Source organism: Camelina sativa, chromosome 14 (assembly GCF_000633955.1).
Source record: "Camelina sativa cultivar DH55 chromosome 14, Cs, whole genome shotgun sequence".
In the NCBI taxonomy this organism is placed as follows: Eukaryota; Viridiplantae; Streptophyta; class Magnoliopsida; order Brassicales; family Brassicaceae; genus Camelina; species Camelina sativa.
The window spans coordinates 10076680-10086676 of record NC_025698.1 but is presented as its reverse complement, the minus strand read 5'-3'; the positions used below and the strand labels follow the sequence as shown (position 1 = coordinate 10086676).

The following is a 9997-nucleotide window of genomic DNA, read 5'->3' as shown; positions in this document are numbered from 1 at the left end:
ATAGGGCCGAAATGATCTAATTTTTCCAACGGACATTATGGAGTAGACACTTTAGGCCATTTCTCCTAGCTTAGCAACTTCCCTTTATAGTATAAACATTGATGTATAATTGCTACTTGTCTTATATATATTCTTTTAAAGAGTGTCTAGCAAAAACTTACTCATCTGTGTCTAATATTAGTTGTTCCATTTTGTGTTCTCTCAGGGTTACACCATATGGACCTGACTACATGTACTCACAATCTCAGGTAGGCGTCTGAAACTGCTGCAGTCCTTACTTTCTTTATGCATTTTGAACTGTTTAGTTATAAAATCATGTCTTCTCTTCATGGTGTTGTAGGGATTTTATGGTCCTTACATGGGTCAACAGTACATTCAGGTGTATGGAGTACCTGGGGCAGTTAACTCACCAGGGTATCAATACGGGCAATTGAGTCAGAGTATTCCCGGTGGTCATGGTTATACAGCAGTTCAGGGTTATTCTCATCCAGGAAGTCATGTTCTGCAGCTTGGTGGCACTTCACCTATGTCTGCTATTCAATCTCCATATCCTTCAGCTTCAGCTCCAACACAACAACGTATCATTGTCCAGACTCCTCAGTATATGCAAAGTAGTGGTTCTGATCAAACAACGGGGTGAAAAATTGATCAACGTAAGCTTTTTGGATGTATTTTTTTGGGTTTAAATTGGATTGGAGATGATACTCGCTTACATACACTACATTGGTGTTATTTGTTGGGTTTCAGTTAGTAATTCTTGAAGACTGCTGAAAAGGAAAATAAGAAACTAAGGATAAAAACGTAAAAGCTACTCAGAGTATTGGCAGGCTTCCTGTTTAAGCTTTGCAATTATTTGTTTTTAGCATTCTAGAGGTAAGCTTTGGTACATTAGCTGCAAGTTTTAGTTTCAATACTTGCAAATGTTATCAATCTCACCACTTTACCGCTGTTACAGGTCATAAGTAGTTCTTGCTCACTGAAGAAGTAAAAAAAAGGGTTGCAGGCGGATGAAGGAAAAAGGAAAATGGAACTTGCAGGGGTTGGTTGTGGTTCTGTTTACGTAACCCTCTCATCATGTGTATAGACACTACAAGCTTTCTGGCAATAAACTATATGAATGGTTGAACCTCTGTCGTGGTAAACCGGTAGGATAAAGTTTGGTGTATATATATACATATAAACACATACAGATGCATATAGAATGGTGGATTCAAAATCTGATTCTTTTGGTAGCTGAAGTAGTCTTGTTATCACTAAACACTACTCTTTCAAGGCATAGGAGAGTGTTTAGTAAAGAAAGATTATAAGGTAGATTCTGAAGTCCTATAAAGTCGACTCCTCTGCAGTCTGCATTGTAACTAAAGAGGAATGAATGTCTATTGTGTTGACTTAGCTTCTCGTCTGTGCATATATGTATCTTAGCTCGAGGAGTCTTCTCTTCTCCATGTCTGTACAGAGTTTCTAGACTGATAAGTTACTCTGTTTATGACCATCATCTTCTGCTCAGATTCCTCTATTTCTCTTACCCTTCTTGGACTCGTTTTTGTCATCAACATTCAAACACAAAATAAATTTAAAAATCCTACTTTTATGTTACCATCATTTGGGGCTTTATGAAAGAAGCCCAAAAACACTCTAAAAACAAAGACGGCACGTGGTGAGGGGAAGTGACAAGTGATACCTCCAAATGCGGTTATTTTGAGGGTCCCACGTGGTAGCCACGTGTAACGAGCAAAAGGACCCCATCCCCTACCAGAACTTTGATAATTCAGCAGAACAGAACACACACAAAAAAAAAAAATCTCTCTTCTTTGCTCCTTCCTTCCCTTCATCCTCCGAAGCTTAGAAGCAATATCACGACAAAATCAAAGGTACCAAAAGTCACATTTTCTTTTGTTAATCATTGCCCACTGATGTTTAGTTTCGGGGTTTCTTCTCGTTTTCGCAATGAAATGTGTGATTAGTAGTACAATTGCAATGTTGGCTTGATTTTCACAAATCGATGGCCTTTTTTTAAGTAAGAGTTTTTGAAAACCCCATTTTTATCTCCTGTGTTGTGTGTTATTGTAAACAACAATGTGGATTCGATTCTTGCAATAGAGAGTACTAACAGTCTCGTCTTCAAGCGTTATGGACCTTTGGGATTTTTAGGAAATTTTTTTTTTCACTTTGAACTAGAAGAGCTACTCAGAATGAGCTTTCTGGTTTCTGCATTTATTGGAGTTTTTTCTGGTTAAATTTGGATATAATTCACTATTCAAAATGATTAACTAGACAATGGTGGAAATTTATATGACTGAATCTGGAATATTTGAAGACACTCATGTGCCTAACATTTTGGGAATGTCCTTTATATATTGTTTCCATGTATGTGACACTGCATGATGCTGCCACTATCATATGTTATGCAGGGTTCATTGATATATATTTGCCCCATTTGCTGGTATCAAAAAAACATGAGTCTGTGTAGCGATGGGTTATCGAGCGATCAGTACTTCTTGGTTAATTTCATCATGAGTAATTATTTGGGTCCTGATGTGTATTCTGATAACCCAAGATGCTCAGCTTCTCAGAGATTAGCTAAAGGTTTACCACCTTACACTTTGATGCACGTTGGATCTTCCTCTCTCACTGTTGCGCAGCTACAGAACCTCTACTATAATGTACTGAGAAACGCCAAGTCTAGCCTCGTTGTCCATCCTGACATGATTTATATGTATCTCAAGGGATATCTACCTATGGAACCCATTGGAGAGTTTCCTCAGTTCACGTCTTTTTTCCCCACGAATCTTCACCAGCAGAAAAGGTATTCCCCAAGCCACGAGATTGTAAAAGGGGTTGTTGTTATCGATGAACCTGCACTGGACTTTGTAAGGAAGGAAGAGCTTCAAAGATTCAGATGCTTGTCGCGTTTGAATGACCTTAAAATCGATAGGGTCATGTCTCTGTGTCCTCCACGTGTGCAGCTGGATGAGAGCCGGGGAACAGAGCAGGACTGTTCGAGAAATGGGGATGCAGCGACATCTAATGGACTTGTTACTAGTGAAGACTACAATTCATCTGGAGAGCCTCGAGAAACATGCAAGAGAAAGAAAGAGGAAGAAGCAGTTGTTAGTTGCGTGATCAGTAAACCAGATAGACTCTCTGTGGACATTCCAGAAAGCCAGGGAGTGGAGCAGGATTGCTTAAGAAACGGTGGAACGGTATCCAATGGAATTGTCTCTGACCAAGACTACTATTCTTTTGTGGAGCTTGGAGAAACATGCAAGCGAAAGAAAGAGGAAGAAGAAGCAGTTGTTGGTCATACTGTTGTTTCTAAGAAAGAGGAAGAAGAAGCAGTTGTTGGTCATACTGTTGTTTCTAAGAAAGAGGAAGAAGAAGCAGTTGTTGGTCATACTGTTGTTTCTGGAATGAGTAAAACCCCTGAAAGATTTCGGGAGACATACAAGAGAAAACGGTTCAAGAACTCATCAAAAAAGGCAGCAAACAAGAATGGTGAAACGCTTATGGAAAGAGACAGAACAGATAAACCCACCAGTCAGGCAGTTATACCTGTTCCTCCTCCTGACATGAAGGAATGTGATGCAGAACCGTCGGTTGTCACTACCGGAACAGCCAGTAAAGGAACGCTAGGACCATCTGTTGGTGTTATTGACATTGGTGTCAACAAAGTTGCTTACTTTTTTCAAGTTGCTTTGCCTGGTGTCCGCAAAGATTACGGTATAGTCATGCTTTGTTGTTGTTACCCATCTGACTATTTCCATAGGTCTCATCGGGTATAAGTGATGAAACACATGAATTGGTTTGGTTATGTTGCGTGCAGGTGAATTCAGCTGTGAGATTGAATCAGATGGTAAGGTGATACTTGAAGGAACGACTACGACAGGTGAGAAAACAATCAAGAGGCATTCTCGGGTTTTCGAAATGAATATCCGGAAGCTGTGTCCCTCTGGACCGTTCAAGATGTGCTTTAGCCTCCCAGGACCAGTTGATCCACGGCTATTCTCTCCTAATTTCCGATCAGATGGTATCTTCGAGGCTGTCATCATCAGACACAAAGACTCTTAACTAAACCGGAGGTTCCTACAAGTTGAAAACTTCAGGATCTCTGTAAATCTTTTTGTGTTAATGGATACAGAAGCTAGGCCAATCAAACCTCATGTAAAGGACAGATCATTTACTCTTTGTTCATCTTTTAGGACATGACACCGTCGATTTTGCTTGTTCATCATCAACTGAGAATCTTTGTGTCTAAAACTCGCCGTACCACTAATGTTGTCAGTTGACACTTGTCCACTCTTCTCAGTAAGTGAATCAAAACCAAAGCCAACTGTATTAAACCGACTAGTAAAAAGAATTCAGGTTTTATTTGGTTACTAATTTCTAAACTGCTGGAAATTTCCAAACAATATGATGTTCAGGTTTGTGCCCATCGTGACAACATAAATAAATATCAAAAAGGACCAAGTCTTCCTCGGAGTCAAATCATAAGCATATTCCATGCTCATAGAAATAAAAATAATGAAATTTTACAAAAAGTTAAGTCGTTATAAGAATCATTGTCCTGTTTTCGTACTTTGTCTTCTCATGAATTCGAAATCTTGATAAACAAAACAAAGAGAAAGAAAAAGAAAAAAAGAAGAAAGCTCTGGATTCAGAATCGCAGAGAGTGGAGAAGAAAGCAAAGATGGCAATAAAGATATTGTCGTCGCTTGATGCAGCTCGAATACAATGGTACCATTTCAAAGCGATCATAGTCGCAGGAATGGGTCTTTTCACCGACGCATACGATCTTTTCTGCATCGCACCGGTCATGAAAATGATCAGCCATGTTTATTACAACGGTGACTCGATCAACACAGCCGTTCTTTCAACTTCTTACGCCATCGCTCTACTCGGTACAGCCGCTGGTCAACTCATCTTCGGTTACCTCGGTGACCGAGTCGGTCGTCGCAGAGTCTACGGACTCTGTTTAGTCATCATGATCCTCAGCTCCTTCGGTTGTGGTTTCTCCGTGTGCACGACTCGTCGCTCTTGTGTCATGGTTAGCCTCGGTTTTTTCCGGTTTATTCTTGGTCTTGGTATCGGTGGTGATTACCCGCTTTCCGCTACCATCATGTCCGAGTTTGCTAACAAGAGGACACGTGGCGCGTTCATAGCTGCCGTGTTCTCGATGCAAGGGTTGGGGATTTTGGTTAGCTCTGCCGTCACCATGGCTGTTTGCGTGGCGTTTAAGAGCGGTGGCAATGGGTTTGAGGTGGTTAAGGAGGCTCCGGCTGAAGCTGACGTGGCGTGGAGACTTATACTTATGATCGGTGCTCTTCCGGCTGCATTGACGTTCTATTGGCGTATGTTGATGCCTGAAACCGCAAGGTCCGTCCATCATCTCTATTTTTGTTTACAAATATTAATTATAATTATTATTTATTTACATAATTTTGCCAATCACAAATCAGTTAGGACGTAAGGCAGGACGTTCTTGCTCACTATTTTTATTTGCTTAAAACTAAAAGCTACTAGATTTGATCATTGTGTAGAACTAAATTAAATTATTGTTTTTTTTATTACAAAAACAGTTGTCTTGATGTTTTGATGAGTGAAGGAACGTATTTGTCACCATACATTTGACTTAGAACGAATTTATTTATTTCTTTGTTTGTGTGAGCTCTTCTCTAGTTTAGGAACATTGTAATTGTGTGTTATACCAAACCAAAAACAAGTTTAACTGTATTTTCTAGTATGTAAGTAATTGACGTGATTAAAACGAATATTCCTTTGATATAATGGTTCTGATATCTCACACACATATATAATATTAGATTCCTTAAAACATATTATTAGATTTTTTTTTTTTGTATGTTTTAATAGCTAGGTTTTATGAATATAGGTAGGTATCACTTATTTAAGGGTTACAACTTACAAGTTGGTATTTTGTTCCGAAGGAGTCATTGACTTTGTGAGGGATAAGATAGCATAACACTATGGTATATACCTTATACGCCTCTTATCCTTTTCTGTATATTCATTTATTCAACATTAGCCATCCCAAGTTTCCACCAATCATATGTCTACATTATTTTTTAATCAATACAACAGCAAATATTATTTTATATCCTTTCATTTAATATTTATATATACCTCAGGTCCTCAGGTAAATCACCGTATCAGCTCCAGCTAATGAAGCAAGTTTTGTCTTTACATTAAAATTATATATAACTAAACTATCCTCACACGTACTCTTCATAAACAGTTCTTAATTCCAAGTTTCCAACACACTATTATTGCATCCATCAGACAAAAAAGGAGTTAAGAAAGTAAAGTCGATTTTGTAAATACTTTAGTTTAATTAGAATTAGTACTTATGCATGCAGATACACAGCACTTGTGGAAAACAATATCGTCCAAGCAGCAAAAGACATGCAAAGAGTCATGTCAATATCTCATCTCTCCGACGAGACCACGACGGAGCCACCACCTCTGCCACCACCGGCTTCCTACAAACTATTTTCTCGTCGCTTCCTCAACCTCCACGGCCGTGACCTCTTTGCAGCCTCCGTTAATTGGTTCCTAGTTGATGTGGTCTTTTACACAAGCAACCTCCTCCTCTCCCAAATCTTCAGTCACTACTCTGATAAACCTTCTTCCTCCACCCCGGAAAACGTCTATGACGCAGCCTTCGAAGTTGCGGAATTAGGAGCCATCATTGCGGCTTGCTCTACCATTCCCGGTTACTGGTTCACAGTTTACTTCATCGACAAGATAGGTCGTGTAAAAATCCAGATTATGGGGTTTTTCTTCATGGCTGTTATTTATTTAGTCGCGGGGATTCCATACAGTTGGTATTGGTCAAAACATGAGCAGAATAAGAAAGGCTTTATGGTTCTCTACGGTTTGATTTTCTTCTTTTGCAACTTTGGTCCCAACACTACCACTTTTATTATTCCCGCGGAGCTTTTTCCTGCTAGGTTTAGGTCTACTTGCCATGGTATATCCGGTGCCGTGGGTAAGCTTGGGGCTATTGTGGGCACTGTTGGGTTCTTGTGGGCTACCAAGGAGATGGACGGAGATGATATAAATCAGGTTTACCCCGAAGTGAACCGTATGAGAATTGCTTTTTTGGTTCTTGGTGGCGTTTGTATTGCTGGAATCTTTGTGACTTATTTCTTCACCAAGGAAACTATGGGAAGATCGTTAGAGGACAACGAGCATGAACAAGATAATAATGATGAGGGCGAAACTGAGCCACCAATTGTTAATGGGCAATCCTCGGCAAGCACTTTGCTTCAAATGCCATGATGATCAATTCAAGTTGGGACAAAGGAACGTTACATGCATTTGTTTATTTTTCTACTTATCGCTTCTAGATTTTTGCTTATGTCTTACTTGAGTTTTTTGTTTTTTGTTTTTGTTATATATGCTTCTTACCCAAGAAACTGTTTAAACCACGTTTTCTCTGTTTTCTTCAATTTACTTACCTAGAATTAGAAAATTTTCAGTTTAATGCTTTTTTCTTTTCTTTTCATCATTTTGATATCCAGTTCCCTAAGGTTTCACTTCACTTTCTTCTTGGTTAGTACTATAAACTTTGTTGATTGTCTGCTACATATATATAGGTATCATTCGCACATAGTTGTTAGAAGACTTCCATTGATAAATCAAAAGAGAAAAAAAAGACAGACACTGTAGTTTCATGACAACAATATTCATATAGATACGAAGATGATAATCAAATGCAGATAAGCGAGAATGATTTGTTGATCACTTAGTTTTGGTGGGGAAAGAGGCCATCTTGTTGATACCACAGAGACCCTCTGGTTTCCCGGTGTTTCTCTTCAACCTGATGTAACCCTTCTCTCCCCATTTTGGTCCCCAAGAATTCCTTACGATGATGTAATCTGAACCCTTGCTTGATCCATACCCAACCGCAGCCACACCGTGGTCTAGGTCAACCCCGCACTTCCCATCAAACACGCCCTTTATATATATAAAAATACAATGGTTCAAACTTCAGGGAGTTTTATTTAACCAAATTACTTGATTCATAGGTTTAATATTGTACTTACGCCGCTGTAGAACTGGAACTCTCTGCCAGAGGCGTCAATAGCGACACTGATAGGCTGATGAGCCAATGCCTTCAAAAGGCTCTTCTCATCGTTCGTAGGTACATCTTGGTGTCCATTAATGGTAACCGTTTCAGATTCATCCTATTTAGGAAACAGAGAGGGTTAAATAAAACGCGGACAGCTTAATTATTATTATGTTTTTTAGTTTCATCTTTGTGTTTTTTCCTTTTTCTTTTCGAATTTACTAAAACCTTTTGCATCTCGCAAGTTCCTTCTTCCATAGAGTAAGGATAGTCCACTTCCTTGCGTAGACCTCCGTTTTTAACAATGTACTCAAAAGCATAATCCATGAGACCACCGTTGCAGCCATTGTTGTAGGTCGTGTCACAGTCTATGAGTTCTTGTTCAGACAATGTTGTCAAGTTTCCTGTCACAATCTTGTTTATACCTTCCACCGCAGCGACGGTTGAAAACGCCCAACAACTTCCTGTGAAACAATATTTGAACTAATTAAGAGTCTAAAGTTTGACACATAACACATTAGAGACCAAGATATTAGATTACCGCAAGAGCCCTGGTTCTTAACGTCAGCCACAGCTCCTTTCTTTCTCCAGTCAACAGATCTAGGCAGAGCTTCTACGTCCTTATAAGCGAACTCCTCGTAAGATCTGTCTTCATCGCGTCTCTTTATATCAGTCTTGAGCCCCAAATACATTTTCTTGAACTCTTCGTGGCTCAAATCTGCAAACTCGTTGAGACCCAACCAGTAGCTTTTCACTTTCTTGTTAGTCTCATCGATGTGCTTTAGATTGTCCTTGAAAACTTCGAACCTAAGAAACTTCTCTTCAACGGTTTCATAAGCTTTCTCGAAATTGGAGAGCCAGTTCTCGAAGAGTTCGATGAGTTTGTCATGAGATTCCAAATCCTCGGGGGAATATCCGACGATGGAGTAATCGTGGGAAGCAGCGAAAGAGACGGAGAGAGATGCAGCGGATAAGGCAAGAGCAAAACAGAGGATTCTTGAAGGCGAAGAGAGAACCATTTTGGTTTAATTGTTTTTCGTTAGTTGATGAAGTTATTGTAAGAGAAGAGTTTGTTTATATAGGCTAAAGATTGGATAGAGGTCGCTCTTTTTTGCTTTGGAGTAAAGTTGTCTGAATCTGAATCTTGTGTACAGCCCGTGTCTTTAAGATTAGTTTTGTCTTCCCTGGGGTTACTTTGAATCCAAGTAATAATTGTATATCGTTTATTAAGTTCTCTGCAGAACCAGAAGCCTCTGGTCAGCCAGTGGGAATCATGTAAGAGAAGCCTCTGTATGATACATATGATCTTGCTCCTAAACAAGCCCATATTGAGCCCACATATATAGAGGTGGTGAATTAGGATGATTTTCACATCAAGATTTTTTTCAATTTCTTTTCACTACAGATCAAATAAATCATTGTACAAGCCTAAAAGCACTACACAGATTCATGTTTTAGATGGTAAGATATATAACCTCAATATCTCAACAATAAGAAAGCCTAAAAAGTGGCCTAACAAGGCAACTATGTAATTTAACTAACGAAATGTTTTGATCATGGGTAATGCAACTTCTTCGCATGTCTCGAAATCACCAATCATATTGTAGGCACTTTTAATCAAACAAATACTTAAATCATGGATCTTTACGGCCCATAATCACTAACCCTTTCCATGGGAGTGGTTAAAGTAGGATAATCATTAATGTAGAAGTTATTTAGTGGGCTTTAATGTTAGCAACTTAGCATGTCAAGCTATTTTGAATGACAGTATTTAAGGTAAGGAGCTAGGAACGAAGGCTAAACTTAATTATCGATGATAGCTTAGCTCTTCTTTTGTTCACTTTTCTGATTGTTTATACAAAATTCTTGATTATACTATATAAATTTCATAAAACACGAGATAACAACGAA

General features: G+C 39.0%; 4 protein-coding genes across 5 annotated transcripts in view; 3 read left to right on the top strand and 1 right to left on the bottom strand.

Annotated features, from left to right (window-relative positions):
• Window positions 1–1506, top strand: part of LOC104740781 (RNA-binding protein 38-like) — a 10289-nt gene extending 8783 nt beyond the window's left edge. Inside the window, exons 4-7 of one of the 2 annotated variants that reach the window (XM_010461477.2) lie at window positions 206–248; window positions 341–653; window positions 748–873; window positions 956–1506. In XM_010461477.2, coding sequence (XP_010459779.1) covers window positions 206–248; window positions 341–640 — 343 coding nt within the window. In that variant the 3' untranslated portion in view covers window positions 641–653; window positions 748–873; window positions 956–1506. The remainder of the gene's footprint in view (window positions 1–205; window positions 249–340; window positions 654–747; window positions 874–955) is intronic. The other variant, XM_010461478.1, reaches the window with a different exon arrangement.
• LOC104740780 (increased DNA methylation 3-like) lies at window positions 1781–4228 on the top strand. The gene is made up of 3 exons (XM_010461476.1): window positions 1781–1871; window positions 2412–3720; window positions 3824–4228. The coding sequence occupies exons 2-3, from the start codon at window positions 2457–2459 to the stop codon at window positions 4066–4068; spliced, it is 1509 nt and encodes a 502-aa protein (XP_010459778.1). The 5' UTR covers window positions 1781–1871; window positions 2412–2456; the 3' UTR covers window positions 4069–4228.
• On the top strand, window positions 4561–7511 carry LOC104740779 (probable inorganic phosphate transporter 1-8). Its single transcript, XM_010461475.1, has 2 exons — window positions 4561–5373; window positions 6372–7511. The coding sequence occupies exons 1-2, from the start codon at window positions 4688–4690 to the stop codon at window positions 7294–7296; spliced, it is 1611 nt and encodes a 536-aa protein (XP_010459777.1). The 5' UTR covers window positions 4561–4687; the 3' UTR covers window positions 7297–7511.
• LOC104740778 (cysteine protease XCP2) lies at window positions 7620–9147 on the bottom strand. The gene is made up of 4 exons (XM_010461474.1): window positions 8628–9147; window positions 8315–8550; window positions 8064–8204; window positions 7620–7974 (listed from the first exon to the last, which is right to left on the bottom strand). Exons 1-4 carry the CDS (start codon window positions 9103–9105, stop codon window positions 7759–7761), a joined length of 1071 nt encoding a protein of 356 aa, XP_010459776.1. The 5' UTR covers window positions 9106–9147; the 3' UTR covers window positions 7620–7758.

Bases quoted from the DNA above. Each gene is read 5' to 3' on its own strand.
- LOC104740780 (XM_010461476.1), top strand. From the start codon at position 2,457: ATGAGTCTGTGTAGCGATGGGTTATCGAGCGATCAGTACTTCTTGGTT. The intron at 3,721-3,823 runs GTATAGTCATGC...TGTTGCGTGCAG, and splicing joins TGGTGTCCGCAAAGATTACG to GTGAATTCAGCTGTGAGATT.
- LOC104740779 (XM_010461475.1), top strand. From the start codon at position 4,688: ATGGCAATAAAGATATTGTCGTCGCTTGATGCAGCTCGAATACAATGG. The intron at 5,374-6,371 runs GTCCGTCCATCA...TTATGCATGCAG, and splicing joins TTGATGCCTGAAACCGCAAG to ATACACAGCACTTGTGGAAA.
- LOC104740778 (XM_010461474.1), bottom strand. From the start codon at position 9,105: ATGGTTCTCTCTTCGCCTTCAAGAATCCTCTGTTTTGCTCTTGCCTTA. The intron at 8,205-8,314 runs GTTTTAGTAAAT...TTTCCTAAATAG, and splicing joins GAACTTGCGAGATGCAAAAG to GATGAATCTGAAACGGTTAC. The intron at 7,975-8,063 runs GTAAGTACAATA...ATATATATAAAG, and splicing joins AGTTCCAGTTCTACAGCGGC to GGCGTGTTTGATGGGAAGTG.